The sequence below is a fragment of the Bidens hawaiensis genome, unplaced genomic scaffold (genome assembly GCF_021521415.1).
Source record: "Bidens hawaiensis isolate Kalapana, Puna unplaced genomic scaffold, B.hawaiensis_p1.1 tig00029600_1, whole genome shotgun sequence".
NCBI classification, from domain to species: Eukaryota; Viridiplantae; Streptophyta; class Magnoliopsida; order Asterales; family Asteraceae; genus Bidens; species Bidens hawaiensis.
This window is the reverse complement of record NW_027494899.1, coordinates 206879-228248: the sequence shown is the minus strand read 5'-3', so window position 1 is coordinate 228248 and position 21370 is coordinate 206879. Positions and strand designations below refer to the sequence as shown.

Below are 21370 nucleotides of genomic sequence, written 5' to 3'. Positions count from 1 at the left end.
CTTACTTGGATTCGTGTTGGGATATCTGATGTTATCAACAGGGAGACCAAAATGGGTCAATGCAATTGTTGATGAAGCAAACTATGTGATCATGAAGAGGCAAAATAAGAGAAGATGATAAACTTAGTTTATGAATGGTACGTGTTTCATATGTTTTTCTATCCTCCAAAATTTTGCAAAACTCGTAACTCTTTTTTTTTATAAATATGATGCAGGCAAAGAACTTTAGGGTGCAACTGGACCCTTTTGAGTCATGCAATTGTAGAGAACTTTCTGATCAAATTATGTTATATTTTGAGTATTTGTTTTAACTTTGTATTACAATGTCTCAAGATTACGCTCGGTACTCAAATATCCCTTTCTTAATAGTAATTGATTTTACTTTTTATTGCTGTTATTCACACATTAACATGAAATTCATGTGTATTTTTTGCATTAGATCTGCTGCAAGTGTGACTAGTTGCTGATTTAACATGAAATTAGCACAGTTTCATGTGTATTTTTTATATTTTCAATAAAAAGTGGTTTAGCGCAATTGCTTATGCAGAATTGCACATGATTCAGACATGCACATCAGAAAATATATATTTTTCTTTAGAGTATGCATTTCGCATTTTTCATAAGTTTACCAAATTAAACAAAAATCATGTGCGACTAGTTGTTATTGTATTGAGTTCTACAGGTTCAGAAGTTGCAGCCACACTTTCTCCATCATTTCCTCTTTCAACTTCATTATCATGAACCTCCATCTTCACGGTCTCCTTGACGCATCATACGTGGCATGCAATCCCACAAGAAAGTACTATGTCAGCAAAACAGTGTCTACCCCAAGAAGGGTTGTTATATACAAACACCATCCCCATGGTGTGTGAATAAGGCTATACGGCTCATATAGGGCCTATACGAGTCGTATAGGCCTAACTTATTAACATGCGTACGGAGGTGACAGTGTGGCAGCTTTTTGCAGTCTATACGAGTCGTATAGAAATTTTTGTTTGTATAGACCCTATACAAGCCGTATAGACCCTATACGAACTGTATAGACCTATATGAACCGTATAGGGTCTATACGACTCATATAGACAGCATGTCAGCTGGCCATATATTTATAATGGTCTATACGAGCCGTATAGATGGTATAGGGTCTATACGACTCATATAGACAGCATGTCAGCTGGCCATATATTTATAATGGTCTATACGAGCCGTATAGATGGTATACGACCCGTACAGGCCAGGTATCAGTTTTTCTTGCTCCAAACGTAGTCAAAAGCTTAGATAACTTACATGGGCGTCAACCAAAACGGATTGCATGCGTTACCAAAAAAAACTCATATTGTTCGTATGTTTTTATATATATAGAAAAATATTTATTTTAAATTACGTGTTTCAAATTTGTAAACAACTCGGATGTTATTTTTAATATTTTGTAATTTTAAAAAAATCTAAAAAAAAATACTATACGAGTCAAACAGACTCTATACATATAGGCCAATATGGCTCGTATAGGGGCTATACGATGCAAATAAATGAAAACTAACACTCTTTACCGAAAATGACTTGACACTACACCTATACGAGTCGTATAGGCCCTCCTGGTGTGTGAATAACCTCATTGGTGTATGAATAACCTAAGCCCCCAAGAACCTCAAGAAAGATGCACCTGACCGAAGCCATGGTACAAATGGCGCCCAAAGCTTTGGGCTCCTCGCTTGCTTCAACTTTAACTAAATACCCAAAGTGGCCAAAAACCAGACCCCACAACAAGCAAATACACCAACCAACTGTTTACTCCCCATGCCCAAAATAAACCCATCCCAGTAACCGAACAGACGATCAACACCAAGAAGATTAGCTTGGTTCTATCTTGCAATACAAGGCAATGATCACTCAGAAATTCAGGTGAACTTACTCACCCTTCATAACTAACAATTGAATCATTTGGGCTTTTGCATTTTGACTTATGATGTCTTGTTTTGCAGATGTATGCTTCTCAGTATTTCCCTCAAATCACAGAGCTTTTGCATAAACTACCTCGAGTTATCCTGCTGATGTTAAAGACCAATGATTGCTTGCGTTCTGTAAATAACGCTTTGGTATCTTCTTTTTTACCAAATTTATAAATGTCTTTTGAACATGTATAATAATAATTATAATTTGAAAGTGTGTGGAAGTGAGGTTTGTATATTGTTTATCGACAGATACAAAGACCATCTGTGGAGTCTTTCATAATCATTGGAAGAGTTTCTTCAGAGGCATTGATTGAGGAAAAGTTGTCACATGTGAGTTCGCTCTTTACCTACCTATTTGTCTGCTTTGAACAGATTTCATTAGAGGCCCGGTTTTTCATAATGCAGGTTGCCTTGTGGATGCTGCAATTCCGTACAGCTTTTAGTTAGTTTTGAATAATCATTAGCATTTATATCGGAGACAGAAATCATTTACGTTTGTATTCTTTGGGGATGAATCCCTTGTTACTAACAACCATGCTAGTTTGAAGAAATCAATAAATTAGCCAACTTTATTGGCACCAATCTATATATTTTCAGTTCATTGGACGGAGTATGTGTTTTGAGACGTTAGATGAAATTTCACTTTTTGTTTATTATATCTTTTTTATCTCCGCATTTTATATCTCCATATGGAATATGATAATGTAAGTTGTGGTCTATGTTCACTATTTGAGACAATCGTAACGCGTTTGCCTTATGTTTGATTTATGAAGCAATAATGTGTCTATGATATTTGTCATCCTGAAACCAATTTGCTTAATTTCATTACAAGATATTTGTAAGTATACTTCCAAAACCCTAAAAGACATGACCAAATCAAAGTCTTGTAAACCAAAAGACACGTTATTGAACAAATAGCCATAATGTGTTTATATAGATTGTACCAAAGTATGAATATGTATAGCTACTAGAAACACACCAACAACAAAAATGAGTAATTCAATGCTGCTCTTCTTTTTCGTTTCGTTTATTATTTTTATCTCTCCCAGTTCATCCTCTTCATCTTCTATGAACACCACTCGTAGATGTTCAGTTAAACAAGCCCATGCTTTGATTCTGTTCAAACAAAACCTTTCCTCAATCAATTATAACCGGTCTTGGTTACACCACATATGTGAAGGCTGGCTTGGTTCTGGTTATAAACAAAAAATGATTAACTGGAAAACTGGTGCAGATTGTTGTGATTGGAATGGGGTAACTTGTGACCGCTCCACCAGTGATGTTATCGGTCTTGACCTAAGTTGTGGCATGGTGCAAGGTACTATCCACCCTAACACGACTCTTTTTCACCTTCCTCGTCTCCAGAGACTCAACCTTGCTTACAATAATTTTACTGATTCTCAGTTTCCACCTCATATAAGCAAGCTTTCTAATAGTCTCACACATCTCAATATGTCTTCTTGTGGGTTTACGGGTCAAGTTCCCGCAGACATTTCACACCTTCATAAATTGGTGTCCCTTGATCTCTCTAACCGTGGGATTGATCTTATTTTAAAACCTCATGTTTTCATCAATCTGCTTCAAAATTCTACTGCTATGGAAGAACTTTCGCTTGCATATCTTCATCTCTTCAGTTTTACCTAATAATCTGAATATCTCTTCTTCTTTAAAATTGCTAAATCTTGGCCCCACTGGATTGCAAGGAAACCTACCTAACAACATATTCAGTCTTCAATCTTTGGAAGAACTTAACCTGTCGGATAACAGTTTCACAGGGCATATCCTTTCAGAAATCACACTTCTTCCTAAATTGGTTTCACTTTATCTCTCCAACAATTGGAATGAGATTGATAATTTGCATATGCAACCTCATATTTTCAGTATTCTCCTTGAAAATTCCACTTTTTTGAGAGACCTTTGGCTTGGTGAAGTTAATATAGGTTTTGTTTTACCCACCTATCTTAATATCTCTTCTTCTCTAAGATCACTTGGTCTTATCTCCACCGGCTTATAAGGAAGGTTACCTGATAACATCTTAAGTCTTGAATATCTGGAAAGACTTTACTTGTCAAATAACAAAAATCTCTCTGGTCCACTTCCCAAGGTTAACACAAGCACTATCATCCCTCTCACGGTTTTATATATGCCATTCACAAGCTTATCAGGAGAGATACCCACTTCAATTGGCAATCTCAAATCTTTAACTTACTTGTATCTTTCACGAACAAGCTTATCAGGAGAGATACCCATCTCAATTGGCAATCTCAAATCTTTAACTTACTTGTATCTTTCACGAACAAGCTTATCAGGAGAGATACCCATCTCAATTGGCAATCTCAAATCTTTAACTTACTTGTATCTTTCACGAACAAGCTTGTCAGGAGAGATACCCACTTCAATTGGCAATCTCAAATCTTTAACTTACTTGTATCTTTCACGAACAAGCTTATCAGGAGAGATACCCATCTCAATTGGCAATCTCAAATCTTTAACCTAATTGGATCTGTCATACACAAGCTTATCGGTAGATACCCATCTCAATTGGCCATCTCACATCTTTATTTTACTTGAGATTCTCATATTGTGATTTGAATGGGTCCCTTCCCAAATCCATAGGTAACCTAAGATCCCTTAAATATCTAGATTTATCATTTAACAAGCTTTCTGGAACATTACCTTCTTCATTGTTTACCCTTTCTTCTTTAGAATATATCGTGCTTGATAATAACATGTTCCAAGGAAATATGCCACCGGAGTTGTTTTCTCTTCAATCTTTAAGGGTATTATCCCTTTCTAACAATCGATTAACCGGGCAGATTGATGTGCTTGATAATGGCCCCATCCAGCAAACATTTCAACAGCTTACCAACCTCGCTTTCCTAGACCTTTCATATAATAAATTTAGAGGCGAATGGGAGTTGGATACATTGTTATCAAGCCTCACAAACCTTGATACACTCACTCTGTCGTACAGTGGTATATCAGTTACCACCAATAATGCTAATCATTATGTCAATCCTAATTTTTTCATCTTGAGTTTGGCCTCTTGTAGACTAAAGGTCTTTCCGGTGTTCGTTTGGGCCATGAAAAATATTTACCTATTAGATCTGTCTAACAATGATATAAAAGGACACATTCCTGATTGGGTAGGGGAAATAGGAGGAAATCATATGGCAGTTTTGAATCTTTCAAAGAACTCAATAACGGGCACCATTCCAAATGTATACAAGGATTGGGGCCAATTACAAGGGTTTCTTTTGAATGGAAATGAGTTAGAAGGAAATGTGCCAACTTCTTTGAACAAATGTCACAATTTGAGAATAATTGATTTGGGAAATAACCACTTGAATGACACCTTTCCTGGTTGGTTAGGAGATCTTCCCAATTTAGAGGTTCTTGTCCTCAGGTCAAACAATTTTCATGGTAGCCTTGCAACCTCTTCCTTTGTTAATTTCCCATTTCCATGTCTACGAGTTCTTGACTTATCTCATAATGGGTTTGTTGGCAAACTCCCTACAAAATATTTTCAAAATTTCAAGGCGATGAAGAATGTGGTAACAAGTAACACATAACCAAAATATGCAAACGGGTAACATGTATTACGCTATCACTATTACGATTAAAGGAGTGGATCAAATTTTCACACGACTTTTCGTTGAGTACACTATTGTCGATCTATCAAACATTCAATTTGAAGGAGAGATTCCAAAGATCATTGGAAATCTGAACTCTTTAAAAGTCCTCAACTTGTCCCACAACAGTCTAATGGGCCGAATCCCAAACTCTTGGGAAAATATCAAAAATTGAATCACTAGACATGTCTTGGAACCAACTCATAGGAGAGATCCCACAAAGCCTTGCTGACTTGACGTCTCTTGAGGTCTTAAAACTATCACAAAACCATCTAGTGGGTCGCATTCCACAAGGAAAGCAGTTCAACACATTTGAAGGAAATTCATTTGAAGGGAATCCAAAACTTTGTGGGTTTCCATTGCCAAAAATTGCACTGAGCATCTACTGGAACCACAACTTGAAGGTGATGGAGATGGAAATAAAGAAGGTGGATTTACATGGAAAGTGGTGATGATGGGATACATGTGTGGAATCTTACTTGGGTTGGTGTTGGGATATCTAATGCTATCGACCGGAAGACCAAAATGGATCAATGCACTTGTTGATGAAGCAAACTATGTGATCACGAAGAGGCAAAATAAGAGAAGATGGTAAAATTAGTTCATGAATGGTACATGTTTCATATGTTTATCTAAATTCCAAAATCGTTCAAAACTCGTGACTCTATTATTATTGCTCTTTTTGTAAAAAAATATATGATGCAGGTAGAGAGCTTTAAAATGCGGCTGGACGTTGTGAATCATGCAATTGTAGAGATTCTTACAAAATATGTTATATTTTGAGTATTTGTTTTAATTTTGTTTCAAATTGTCTCAACATTACACTTGGTACTTGGTAGTCAAATATCTCTTTCTTAATTAATAGTAACTGATTTACCTTTTTATTGCTGTTATATACACACATTTAACATGAACTTAGCAGGTTACCAGTGTTTCGTGTGTATTTTTTGCATTTAAATCAAACAAAAGTGGTTCAACTCAATTTCTGATGCAGAATAGCATAACAGAAGATAAATCTTTTTCTTTATAGTTTACATTACACATTTTTTCATAAGTGTACCAAATTAAACCAAAATCAGGTGCAAATTAAACCAAAATCAGAAGTTGCAGCCACTCTTTCTCCATCATTTCTTCTTTCAACTTCATTATCATCAACCTCCATCTTCACGGTCTCCTTCGACACATCATACATGGCAGCAATCCCACAAGAAAGTAGTATGTTAGCAAGACAGCAGTCCACCCCAAGAACAAGTTCAATGCAATGCTACCCGACGGAAGCCATGGAGCAAATGGTGCCCCCAGAGCTTCAGGTTTCTCGCTTGCTTCACCTTTAACCGAAATACCCAAAGTGGCCAAAAACCAGGTCCCCACAACATACAAATACACCAACCAACTGTTTACTCCCCATGCCCAAAGTAAACCCATCTCAATAGCCGAACAAACGATCTACACCAATAAGATAATCAATATGGTTCTATTTTGAGCCGTTGTCACCCCCGTTGAGTAGTATCGCCATAATATATAGCCCGATTGCCACTAGCGATAATGTGAATAGTGTAGATATGGAAAGAAGACCGTGAAAAACGCAACCAGGCAGTTTGTAGCGGTCATGATAATGGCAGCATTAACCGGTGTCCTGAGCTTTTTATGGACCACAGCTAGAATAGGTGGCGCAATGTCATGTGTGCTCGCGCAATGTCAGTGAAGTATCTAGATTCGGCTATGATGATAGCTAACAGAACAGTAGTCATTCCCTTTCAAATGCAACTGTGAATAAGTGGCGATGAGCCGATGACAATTAACATATACCCGACTAACCCAATGGGTATATCTCTTTCCCGGCTTCTTGGTTTCTTCACCTAAATAATGAATTCCTTTTAAATCCTCCACGGATACTTGATCTATCTTTTTAAGGTGTACTTACTCTTTCAGGCATTTCATCGAACACCACAAGTACATACCGTGAAAATTGAAGAATAGTGTAATCTCCAAAGGGTCCATATATCATCAATAATAGTTTGATTTGTAGCTGTATTAGCTTGGTCATGAGCGTGGCCATCAGTAATAGTTTATGCTAAATTACCAATCTCACGAATAGAATGTAGACCAATCTCAACATAAATAATATGCAGATTAAATATTGCATTAAGGGGGGTGGGGGTGGTTTAAAAACAACCAATACAAGTGTGCCACCTCACTCCATAACTTTCCATCGCTAGTGATGGAATTTTGGTGGGGTGGTGGTGTGGTGTAATGGAAATTTTTTTTTTTTGATATTTTTTTACAACTTAAAAATTAAAAACAATAGTAAATTAAAAAAAATAAAAATTACATTAAACAATCTACTCGTTCGAATTCGGAAATTCCAAACCTAAAGAACCTACAAGTTTAACTAGATCATATCTCAACCGGTGGTGAATATCTTCGTTCCGCAAGTCTAATTGCACGTTCTCAGGAACGGGAACTTGAGTAGAAGGATCCGGCACCCAATCTGGAGAAATTGCACGTCCGTCTTCTTTTATTAGCATATTGTGCAATATGATGCATGCATATAATATGCTAGAGATCATGGGTTTTTTTATTGCACGAACCGGTCGACTAAGTATGCACCATCTACCCTTTAAGACACCGAAAGCTCTCTCGACATCTTTTCTTGCCAATTCTTGCAACTTCTTGAACGCCTTTTCCTTGACCTCGACAGGAAACGAAAAGGCTTTCACAAAAACAGACCATGCAGGTAGATACCATCGACAAGAAAGTAGCCACGTCTGTAATATCTCCCGTTGACAAAATATGGACAGGGTGCGGTACCATCTGTCACGCTTTGAACAACGGTGATGTGTATAGAACACTAATGTCGTTGTTTGAGCCAGGAACACCAAAATAAGAATGCCAAATCCATAAATCATTTGACGCAACCGCTTCAAGTACGATAGTCGGTCGTTTGATATCACCCCTAACATACGCCCCTCGAAACTCCCATGGACAATTCCTCCATTCGATATGTACAGTCGATGCTACCGAGCATCCCTGGAAAATGCCATCTAGCCTCATGCGTGGCGTAAAGACGTGTAATGTCGTGTCTTGTTGGTTTTCGTAGAAACTCTTTGCCATACAATTTAATAATCGCGTTACAAAAGAATTGCAGACATTCACGTGAAGTTCTCTGAGACATTTGTAAGTATTCATCAAATTGATCGGGTGGGTTACCTGTCGCTAATTGACGAATAGCGGATGTGCATTTTTGAAGCGCCGTAAAACTTCGTTTGCCCCCACGTCGTAAGATTCTTGAAACCATTCTTCGCTTGCTTTGACGTCCGCTACAATCTTTAAAAATAAAGATTTCGGCAAACGAAACCGATCCCTGAACGTCTCGTTATTGTATTTTGGCTCCTCCACAAAATAGTCGTTCATTAGCACTTCGTGGGCATGTATACGATCACGATCCACCATTTTTTTCTTTGGACGGCTCGGGCCTTCAAGTTCGTTATATAACAACGGGAACCATTCAACAATGTCATCGTCCGAAGACGAAGAGCTATCGGTGTCTAGCGGGAAATGAGTTGCTCGGAAAATCCATATTTTTTGTTTTGAATTGAAGTGGTGAAGAAATAGGTTTTTGTAGTAGAAGATTGAGAGTGTTTTGAGTTGAATTTGATTTCAAGTTGGATTGAAATGGTTGTTAATTTATATTGTTAAAATATTTTTTTTTAATTACCCAACCCCAACGGTCACCCCCTCCCCAACGTTCAATAAATTTGTATTCACCACATGATGGCCATCACGGCCGGACCCCATCACACGTGATGGCGGACCGGCAGTGATGTTCGTGATGCCATCACGCGTGATTGCCGTGTATAACGGACCACCCCCACTCTCCTAACACGGGCTAAATACCTAAATTCTAATGATTATTGTCATGTATACCAGAAAGCCGTGTGATGACAAGGAAGCAGGGATGATGAAATATAACCAAGGTATATCTTTTTGATCAGAGGTTGAATCGATCATCAGAAGAAGAATTAGGCCAAAAATTAGGATACATTCTGGGAAAATCAAACTTCCATCGAAGAGAAGCAAATGAAAGGCTTTCATAAAAATTCTCGTAGAATCGAGAATGAAGTTTTCATTCTGTACATGCCAGATCATGAATTAGTAACTGCATCCAATTTCTAAAAAAATCCCAAATGTTTCCATTTTTGGAATGGAATATTTATGGAATCTCCATGAATAGGATCAAACCTTATTCCATGGTATTTACATGAGGTTCTTCTTTCTTATTCTTAATAAAGTCCCCGAGAGGACTTAGTTGATCCATGATTTAGGTTTCATCTTTCGTTTCCTTTTCGTTTGTTTCGAGAAATATATCGATCAATTCCGATTCTTTCTTTTTCTCTTGATTCTTTTCCGATCGAGATGTATAGATCCTGTTCATGGATTAACGAAAACGTGCAAAAGCTCTATTTGCCTCTGCCATTCTATGAGTCTCTTCCCTTCTGCGTATGGCATCGCCACTCCCTTTGGCAGCATCCACTAATTCGGAACTTAATTTGAAAGCCATATTTCGACCCGAACGTTTTCGGGATGCCGCTAATAACCAACGAATGGCAAGTGCTTTTCCTTGTGTGGATCCTATTTCAATGGGAACTTGATGAGTCAATCCACCTACACGTCTTGCTTTTACTGCTATACCCGGAGTTACTCCATGTATTGCTTGACGTAAAACAGATCTTATTTACATTAAACAAATTTAAAGTAATAAAATAATATCCTTTGTCTTTTTAAACTATCTACGAATAAAGTTTGGATACCCCGGCAAAGGCAACCCTATACGCCCTCGATCGTAGACAGTACTGGATCTAGGTAGCCCAAGGCCCATTACGGTAAATCAGATGGGATTGGATTCAAACCTGGATCTTACGACTTTCAGCCTAAATCTTCTTTTCCCTTTTAATGTCAGGTGAGTTAAAGCATTCATTGGCGTAATATTGTTCTTTTAATGAATCATGAAAATGAAAATTAATTATTGTGTAGTTAATTATTTTATGAAACATATGTCCTTGGGCCTTTTTCATGAGAAGTTATTTGAGAAATTAAAAAGAAATATAAATATAAAATCAGAATAGAGAAACACAATCACATAGCGTGATGTCATCATGTTTTCTAGGTAATAAAGAAGTGGGCCCTCAACCCCTTTTGTGGTTCAAAAGCCTTGCCATAATTTCTATTATTGGGACTTGCGTATTTGTTTATAGAAAACATATTTTTGTTTTAACGTATTTGACGCTTTAGATAGTTATTTTTAATTATTAGTGAAGCACAATTTTTTTTAACGTGCAACTTAGATCATCATTGATGGGTCACTTGCTCACCCTCCTCGAGTACCGAATACCACCTCAGGAGGAAACTCACTGGCCTAACTTTGAAGCCTTTTTTCTTGGTCACATGTGTGACTTGAGCCTAAAGTCTCTTCATTTTAACTTATAGTTTTTAGTACCTCGCCTCAAACACTTAAGCTATAGATTTGACCTAAAAAACACTATTTTCTAGTTATTTATAATCTAAAAATCATAAATGGTATAAAAATTATATAAATGAGTTGTTTGTGATAAACTTTAATACAACAAACTGTTGATTTGTTACGAATGTGACATTTAACCTCGTAATAAGTTTTAACTTATTTCTTCGTAACGACTAGGGGTAAATGAGTCAAGCTTCTTGTGAGCTACTCGAGATCGGCTTGTTAAAAAGCTCGATTGAGCCCGTGTGCCCGAACTCAAGCCTAGAAGTAAGCTCGTTTAATAAACGAGCCCGGGCTTCACTTATCAAGCTCGAGCCGGCTCCCGAGCCTTAAATGAGCCTGTCATTTATATAATTTTTTAAAATATATGTTTAATAATTATTAATTTATATATATATATAATGTTATGAAAAAATAAATAAAAATAACTAAATAATATATATTACTTTATACATAGAACTATAATTGAAAAAGTATATAAAAATAATTATAAATATATAAAAAAATATAATTAATAAATAGTAAACAAGTCGAGCTCAAGCCAAGCTTGAGTTTGAAAATCTACTCATGAACCGAGCTCGAGCTTTGAAAATAGAGCTCGAAACTAGTCTAGCTCGATCTCTGTGGAAGTTAAACGAGCCAAGCTCGAGCTTTGAAAATAGAGCTCGAAACGAGTCGAGCTCGAGCTCCGTGAAAGTTAAATGAGCCGAGCTCAAACCTAGCTGGGCTCTGCTTGTTTGTACCCCTAGTTTTTAACAACAACATACGTTATCATTTGTGTGGAGCATCCAAACAGCCTTGCGAGTGCTTCCCTTGCTCAGGTTCGTGTTGCCAGAACTCACCGGGGACAAAAAGTTGCTGTCAAGGTTTCAAATTGTGACTATTATTTCAATCTTATTTTGATTATTTATATTGATAATTATTCTTTTTGCAGGTACAACATATGCACATGACAGATACCGCAGGTGCACATTATGCAACAGTGGAATTGATTGTTAATACTCTGCATTGGATCTTTCCCGCATTTGATTACAGGTTTATATCTCTAGCTGTTATTATTTTATGCGTGCGTTTTGTAAATGGAGATATTTGGCAATAACCACAGTTGTGCTTGGTCTGAATACAGGTGGTTGATAGATGAAGTACACGAGAGTCTACCTAAGGTTAGGGACTTATCTTTGACTTATCTCAAAACTGGATATGAACAAATGTTATGCTAATGAAGTTATATTGTTAATGAAGTTAAAATGATGGTTATCAGGAACTAGATTTCTTAAATGAGGCCAACAACAGCATAAAATGTATGGATAATTTTCGAAGGTTATCTCCTCATATTGCAGAGTATGTTTATGCACCTGCTGTGTATTGGAGCCTCAGTACCTCAAAACTGTTGACCATGGAGTTTGTGGAAGGCCCACAAGACAATGATTTGAAGAGCATTCAAAAACTTGGACTCAACCCACATGACATCGCAAGGCTAGTAAGTTCTTTTTCTCATAACTGCAAATTGGTATTAATCTTTATAGATGGAAGTTATTACTCGCGCATGCATTTTATTCTCTTTTTGCTTTATATGTTATTATGGCAAACAAGGTTTTTCCTTCTAACAACATGGTAAGAGGTTTGTTTTACACAATACAGGTGACACAAACATTTGCTGAGATGATGTTTAAACATGGATTTGTGCATTGTGACCCACATGCTGCCAACTTGCTAGTTCGCACACTGCCTTCCCACAAATGTGGCATTTTTAGTATGGCATCTAACTGTAAAACGACACTATCTGAATTATATGTTTTTATACCATGTTTTTTAATCCAAAAGCTTCCCGATTTTTATCTCGTTTCTTATACATACATAGCTTTGATCCAATTTGATAGGACATGGATGATTCTTATATATTAAAAATTTAAGAAATGCTAACAATTACAAAATCTGCTCCTTATATCATCTTTCCCAGTCATGCTTTCATTTGTTCTTTTTGTGATGTTTTCCATTTTTGTAAATTTATTTGATGTTTTTTTTTTTGGTATGACATCTAACTGTTAAACAACACTTGAAATCTTACAATGTTTTTACCATGTTTATTAATATAAACACTTTTGATTTTTATCAAATTTCTTATACCCATAGCTTTGATCTAGTTTGATAAAAGACCTAGATAATTTTTATGTAATTATAAGAAATGCTAATGTTTACAAAATCTGCTCCTTTCATTTGTTCTTTTTGCTGATGTTTTCCATTTTTATAAATTTATTTGATATTTTTTTTGTTTGTATATATATAGGAAGAAGAAAGCCGCAACTAGTGCCACTGGACCACGGTCTGTACAAATAACTTGACGTTTCCACTCTGACCAACTATGCTGCTCTCTGGAAGGTGCTTTTCTTGAATCTTAATCAAGAAAGATCCCCTTGACGGAAGCCATGGAACAAATGGCGCCCCACAACAAACAGATACACAAACCAACAGTTTACTCCCTATGCCCAAACTAAACCCATCCCAGTAGCCGAACAACGATCAACACCAAGAAGATAATCAGCATGGTTCTATCTTGGCCCATTGTCACCCCCGTTGAGTAGTATCGTCTCACAATAACCCGATTGTCACTAGCAAGAATATGAACAGTCATGATAATGGCTGCATTAACCAATGTCCCAAGATATGGAAAGAAGATTTGCTAGAACATTGAGTCTCGTGAAAAATGTGACCAGGCAGTTTGTGGCAGTCATGATAATGGCTGCATTAACCGGTGTCCCAAGCTTTTTATGGACCACAGCTAGAATGGGCGGCACCATGTGAGATCACACGATGCGAGTGAAGTATCTAGATTCAGCCCTGTTCATCCCCACAGCTTCAAATGCAACTGTGAAAGAGGCATCAACATCAATTTGGTTGTAAGGTTCATTAGACACAACACTGCAGCCAGAAGTGAGTCAGTGGTGATGACAATAATCATAGACCCAACTAACCCGATGGGTATATCTCTTCCCGGCTTCTTGGTTTCTTCACCTAATGTTGCCACTCCATCAAACCCGACATACGCGAAGAAACTCACGAATGAAGCTTTCCAAATACCCTGAAAACCAAAAGGTGCAATGGGGCCAAAGTTGGCAAGATTAGCCTTTGTTGATCCGTCTATGATTATAAAAAGCAGGACACCAGTACGGATTATGGCTTCGGTAGAATTGAAGCTTGATGATCCATTCATCCTGTAAGAGGCAAAGATACAAATGAGAGCAGATACCGCTACAGCTATCGTGTCTAAGTAGTCAACCCCTTTCCATGGATGGAGTATTAACAGGAAACTCGTCCGGTTTATGGTTCCATAAGGTTGCAAAATATAAGTCCATGAACGAGACACACTAGCTCCGACTACAACATACTCGAACAATATAATTCCAGCTGCAACAAAAGCTACAAAGTCAACATACATAAGGAAGCCACTGTTTTTTCTTTGACTTGCTTAGCACTACAGATCTCACGTTTGTTTACGATCGAGATTCTTTTCTTCTATTAGTGTTTGTGGATTCACATCTTCAACCAAGCAACATTGTCCACCCGGTTTCCATTCAAAAGAGTTCACGTCTATCAGTTCAGTGTCCAGCTGCCCTGTTTTCTTATGTTTGATCAATATTATTGGTTTCGACATTAATAATGAATTCCTTTTAAATCCTCCACGTACCAATACTTGATCTATCTATTTTAGGTGTAATTACTCATTCAAGCATTTTATCTAACACCACCTTAAGTGCATACCGTGAAAGTAGAAGTATAGTGTAATCTAAAGGCTCCATATATCATCAATAATAGGGTTAGAATAAGAATTAAACCGTGTCGAAGCCAACCACTTGATCATGAGGTTAATAAGCTTATCAACTGTAGAAACAATAAATTGAAGCCAAATAGTTTATGGTAAACCCATCACATGAATGGAATGTAAATCAGTCTCAAGATAATTCATATGCAGATTAAATATTTGCATTAACACCGGCTAAATACGTAAACTCTAATGATTATTGTCATATATGCCAGAAAGCCGTGTGATGACAAGGAAGCACGGATAAATGAATTAAGCACTTTCATGAAAATATGCGTTTATTTTTTAATTATAACCCCGAAATTGTTTTCGTTCCTTATTTTTTGTTACATGGATCCAAGATGTTTTGAAAGTCTAAATTTCGAATTCTTTTGTTTTTCTTATTTACTTTAAACAAATTTCAACTAATAAATAATATCATTCGTCTTTTTAAACGATTAGCGAATAAAGTCCGGATACCCGAGGCCCACTGCGGTAAATCCGATGGGATCGGATTCGAACTTGGGACCTTACGGCTTCCGGCCTAAATCTTCTTTTCCCTTTTAATGTCAGGTGAGCAGTGAGCTAAAGCATTCATTGGCGTAATATTGTTCTTTTAATGAATCATGAAACTAAAAATTAATTATTGTTTAGTTAATTATTTTATGAAACATATGTCCTGGGCCTTTTTCATGAGATAAGTTATTTGAGAAATTAAAAAGAAAAAGAAATGGAAAAATAAATTTTTGAACGGTCAATAAACAAAAACATAGAATGTCTAGGTACTCTGTACGGAGTGACCCAATACCAAAAGGCCACCGCCAGCTAGCCCAACCCAGCCATACTGAGCCCTTAAGCGCCTCCAATTATCTCCGGTTCCGGGAAAAACCCATTGCCCGAAGGCCACTAGTGGTAAAACCTAGATGCCCTCAGGAGCGAACTGAAAATAGAAAATATCTGTCTTCCTTCATAGGTTGAAATCCCCAAACTTTCTACCACTACACCACATTTAATGGATAAATAAGAAATTGAAATATAAAATTAGAATAGAGAAACAAGGTCACACAGCGTGACGTCATCATGTTTTCTAGATAATAAAGAAGTGGCCCTCAACAATCTTTAACCTCGTAATAAGTTTTCACTTTAATATAACAAACTTGTGATAAATGGTATAAAAACACTATTTTCTAGTTATCTATAATCTAAATGGTATAAAAATTATACAAATGTGTTGTTTATAATAAACTTTAATATAACAAACTTTTGATTTGTTATCATGTGATGCGAATGTGACATTTAACCTCGTAATAAGTTTTAACTTATTATTTTCTTTATAACGATTAGGGGTGTAAACGAGCCGAGCCGCTTCACTGGTACGTTTCTCGTCAATAATCACTATGCTTATGTGCTTTTTGATACCGGAGCCGATTTAAGCTTTTTTTCCAAACAATCCGAACCTCTACTTGGTACTAAAACCATTAAGTTGGACACCAAATATTCTATCGAATTAGCTAATGTTAATTGAAACAGGTGAAGTTGTGCGTGACTATAGTATTCTGTTAGCAAACCATAAGTTCAAAATCGACCTATTGCATATTGAACTAGGCAGTTTCGATGTAGTTGTGGGAATGGACTGGCTATTCAAGGGGATCAAGGTAACTCAGATTTAAAGCTCATTAGTATCATGAAGACCCGCAAGATGCTACGAAAAGGACATCCGACGTTCTTTGTTCATGTTATGGATACAAATATAAGGAATGAAAGATAGATGATATTCCTATAGTTCGAGATTTTCCAGAAGTCTTCCCTGGATGATTTTCCAGATAGATGACATTCCTATGCAAATGAGCCTCCGGCTACTGGAAGTTCAACTGCAAATTCAGTGTAGCATATGACAGAAAGCAGAGCAGCATAACCGGATATCAGATAGGATATAACAACGCTTGGACCGGCTAAATATGAGCCGCTTCTCCAGTTAGGACAAAAACACCAGCACCCATGACGGCTCCAACACCGAACCAGATGAGGTCAAACCAGTTTAGGCTCTGCTTCATCTGAACCAGTTTTGGACGGGCTCTTGTTTCCATTATGGCTTTTCCATAGTTGGACCAGCTTTAGAACGATTGTGACCAGGGCCAGGCTTGTTAACATCTATATGAACGCCACTTGAAACAAGAGTTAGTGTTTTTTAAATCACATGTGTCATTTAGATCTGATTTGTCATCTCACAGAACTGATTTGTCATCTCTTGTACTTGTTTTTTCATTTTTATGCAACTGTTGTGAAGTCTTAACAACCTCACAGAACTGCTTACATTTGTCTAACCACTCATTCAGATCTTCACATTTGTTTTGAAGATTCTGATCATTTTTAGTGTTGTTTCTGGATTCACATCGTCGACCAAGCAACATTGCCCACGCGGTTAGTTTCCATTCAAAAGAGTTAACAACCCTGTTTTCTTTGTTTTGGTTTATACCATAATAATGAATTCCATTTAAATCCTCTACCATACTTCATCTATTTTAGGTGTAATTACTCATTTAGGCATTTTATTGAAAACTAGAAGAATAGTACTATAATCCATCCAAAGGCTCCAAAATAATAATAATAATAATAACAATAATAATAATAATAATAGGATTAGATTATGACAGGTAGATAGATTATCCACCTCATAGTTTGGTTGATTTGTACTCATGTTTAACCAATGAGATCATTAGAAACCACATATTAACATCCAACTATTTTTATGGTTTAATAACCAATATTGTATATGGGTAATTAATGGAGAAAAAAAAAATCCAATTTTGGATAGATAAATGGGTCTCAAATATCTCACTAAAACGATTAATTAATTTCCAAATCTGTTTAAAATTGATATAGATAAATCGAGTAAAGTACGGGTCAAAGGGTGAAGCAAAATGATGTAACAATGTGGAAATAAAAGTATTTTGAATAACTCATTGTATGGACATGTTAAAGACGTGTGCAGTTGTGGATAAACAAGACTTATAATGCTGGTCAACATATATAAGGATCGTTTTCTCGGAACATTCAACTACTCTAAAAATAGTGTAGTAGTTGGAAACGTATATACCAAAGTCCAAAATAGTGTGTTGCCGTGTTGGTTGTGAAATCTAAGGAAAAAAATCTCATTTGTTAGTTTCTCACTCATAATCTAATTTATAAGATTTAATTCATCCAATAATTACTGATTTAATTATTTATAAAATTGAGAAAATCTTTTTATATACAATATTTGTTGTTTTATCAAAAATATCTCTATCGTCATTCAATATTAACAGTTTTAGACCAATTTGCTAGTTACCCTGGATAATACAATACATAGTGTTTCTGTGTAAAAGTGGACATCAAAGGAACAAACCAGTTTGAGAAAAAGATTGTTTTTGACTATTTATAACTTGTTTAACTTTCATATTTCTACTTGTTTGATCTTCGATCAATATTTTACTTTTAAATTCTTGATTATTTTATAACCCAATTGACAAAATAGTCTTGACCATGACTCATTGATAGCTAGAGTGAATGAGACGAGATTAAAAGAATATGAGAAAAAACTTGCTGCGTTCGGGAAGGATGAATCGCTCCCGAAAAGGAATCTATTGATTCTCTCCCAATTGGTTGGACCATAGGTGCGAGACTATTTTATAATAACTCAATTGCCAAAATGGTTTTGACCTATAACTCATGAATAGTTAGGATGAATGAAATGAGAGATTAAAATATTACGAGGGAAAATTATGCTAAAAATTGAATGTGTGCTTGATACCTAAGACTCATTATTTTATACTTTATTAAAAGTGTAGGATCCCTTATAACTTCAATTCCCCAAGTACTGGAGACCACCTTAAGGAGGAAACCCACCATATTATGAGAAGACTCATTGCCTCAATTTAAAACGTCTTATTTTTTTTATTACAGGTGAGACTTGAATCCAAGACCTCCTCATTTTTAAAATGATATATTTGGTGTCTAACTTCAACAGCTTGAGCTATGAATTATTAACTAAAAACCATATAAAGATACTAAAATCACAATCAAATTAAATAACTTGGTTGTTGTTTGTAATATTAATATAACTTTTTAACATTTTTTTTTGTAAGATACCGAAGATCTAAAGGAAAATGCAGTGTAATTTTAGTAATTCATCATTGGCACGTATTTTTGGTATGGATAGAACCCGGAACCAACAAGACCAAACACAAAACCAAAAATATAAGAGACTAAAACATGAAACCTGAAACCAACCAATAATCGGCTATGTTTCAGTTGCCGGTCATACAGTTTGCTAGTTAACAGCCTAACACTAATTTAAACTATATTATCTTACAAATACAAGTAGATATCAGTGTTTTGTAAATTCTTATTTGTAGAATAAATTTTGAGTATTTAAAGATTTTAAATACATTATTTAGTTTTCTTCAAAACAATTATATGACATTCGTCATTTTTAAAAACCCGAAAACCCAAACCATTTTAAAATTTTGATACTTTTCGGATTATTAATAAAATCTCCGCATTTATTGAGTATTGATTGTGTTATTTAATTGTTTATAATTATTGGTATTTTTCAAGACGAGTCAACCGCCTTCTTCTCATCCTTTCTAAATTCCCGTCATTTGACTCGTTTTTTCAAGTATTGGATTATTATTGATAATTAACTTCCTAATTCACCAAATTGGGTCAAAGCTCATTAATTTGGTGATTAATATTGCTTAAGACTAGCCTTATGACTAGCTTATGCAATTAATCACTTCAACCTTGTCATTAACGATTTAAAGCCTATATAAAGCCTCTCAAACTTCTACAAATCATTCACCACAACACTTTACACTTTCAATTGTGTTATTGCTTTTCAAATGGTGCAAAAATCCAAGTTTCAAGTTCTTCTTTCTTCTTTGATATTCCATCCTCGGGTAATTATTGTCTTATTTATGTACAACATATCATGTGATCATCATCATGTTGTCACTCTAAATTAACAACCGTGGTTGTGTTTTCACTATCACTCGTCGGCACGTTAATGTACTGTTAAAAATAAGTTTTAAGTTAAAAAGTAACTTTTGCAAAACTAATAAACAAGACTAAGAATTTCCAACATATCACGCCATCTTATCATTTCAAGCATGTTAGATATAAACCCGAATCAAACCGAGTTCATATCCAACCAAAAACATGAACCACTCGTTAAACTTGTTTTATTAAATAATATTCGGCTCAGAAACGAACCGAAATCATTAAAATTAACTAATAATTATTATAACCTTTATTTTTTATTTTTTTTCTAAAACTAAAACAAAATTGATTAAAAATCAAATAACTAACCTATTTCATTTAACTTATAAAAAAAGAACAAAACTATATTTTTAACAAACTTTTCGTTTAAGAATTATAAACCGAACATGTCGGCCATCTATTCCTTATCTTTCCTCAACCTTATTTTGATCATAGTGATCTATTTATCTAGGGTCACTTATTGAACCAACCCCTGTCGGTCACTCGCTTAAAGACATCTTCGCTTATTTACTCAGGCTTGCTTATTTAACATGTGAGTTCTTCATAACCCCATTTTTAATGCTTTATAATGTTTTGGGGTGTAGCGCGTCACAAGTTTTTATTTCGTTAGTTATGCGCTTGTTGACAAACTGATTCACTTATATCGTACATGTTAATATTATTCGTGCACATTGTTTATGATTATACATGAACTTGCTTGCAACGTGCTTATTGTTTTATTGGTGGAAGTTATGCAAACATAAACGCATACACATAGTGGGAGGGTCTAACGGGACGTACCTGCGCCGTCTAACGTTACGACTTCGGTTGTTTACGTAAGGTGGTTCTCTTTTCCCAGACTTCTACGGCTTCGGCTAAATGAACGGGAGGATGACACTATTTGATTTCATTTATATTATGCTTGAATATTTATTGCATGACGATCGTTGAATCGCGCATTTTATATATATTATATACGCAAAAACTTATGAAAACTCACAGACATGTGTTGTTGACAAAATATATTATTTTAAACGTGCTGCAGGTTGATACGATGAAGTGCCAGGATAAGAAAACTAGTTATACCTTAGGATTATTTCAATGAATAATATTTGTTTTATTTAGATGTAATGTTGATTGTCTCATTATCAAACTATTTGTGTACTTGCGATATTATGGAATAAAATAAATATATTGTCACTATTAATAGTGTTACGAGCTTACGAGTGATCTGTACATTGCACTCGGGCATATCCCGCTTAAAGCCGGGGTGTTACAAATTAGCTTAATTTTGTTACAAGATATTTGCAAGTATACCTCCAAAACCCTAAGCAAGGTGAACAAATTAAAGTCTTGTAAACCAAAAGACATGTTATTGAAAAGTTTTCACTATGATAATATATGAGAATTAAGTGTCTGATGTTTTGCATAATATGACACAAAAATAGAA

The 21370-nt window shown here is 35.7% G+C and overlaps 1 protein-coding gene, 1 long non-coding RNA gene and 2 pseudogenes across 2 annotated transcripts; 3 read left to right on the top strand and 1 right to left on the bottom strand.

Annotated features, from left to right (window-relative positions):
- Positions 1-644: 644 nt before the first annotated feature.
- Positions 645-16991, bottom strand: LOC143579092 (cationic amino acid transporter 1-like; annotated as a pseudogene).
- LOC143579100 (uncharacterized) lies at positions 1865-2331 on the top strand. Its single transcript, XR_013143397.1, has 3 exons — positions 1865-1902; positions 1983-2096; positions 2202-2331. It is a non-coding gene; the product is annotated as an uncharacterized LOC143579100 (long non-coding RNA).
- Positions 3162-6293, top strand: LOC143579086 (uncharacterized; annotated as a pseudogene).
- Positions 11289-13907, top strand: LOC143579083 (putative ABC1 protein At2g40090). The gene is made up of 8 exons (XM_077062485.1): positions 11289-11372; positions 11891-11971; positions 12040-12140; positions 12232-12268; positions 12367-12585; positions 12699-12817; positions 13393-13428; positions 13820-13907. The coding sequence occupies exons 1-8, from the start codon at positions 11289-11291 to the stop codon at positions 13905-13907; spliced, it is 765 nt and encodes a 254-aa protein (XP_076918600.1).
- Positions 16992-21370: the final 4379 nt, after the last annotated feature.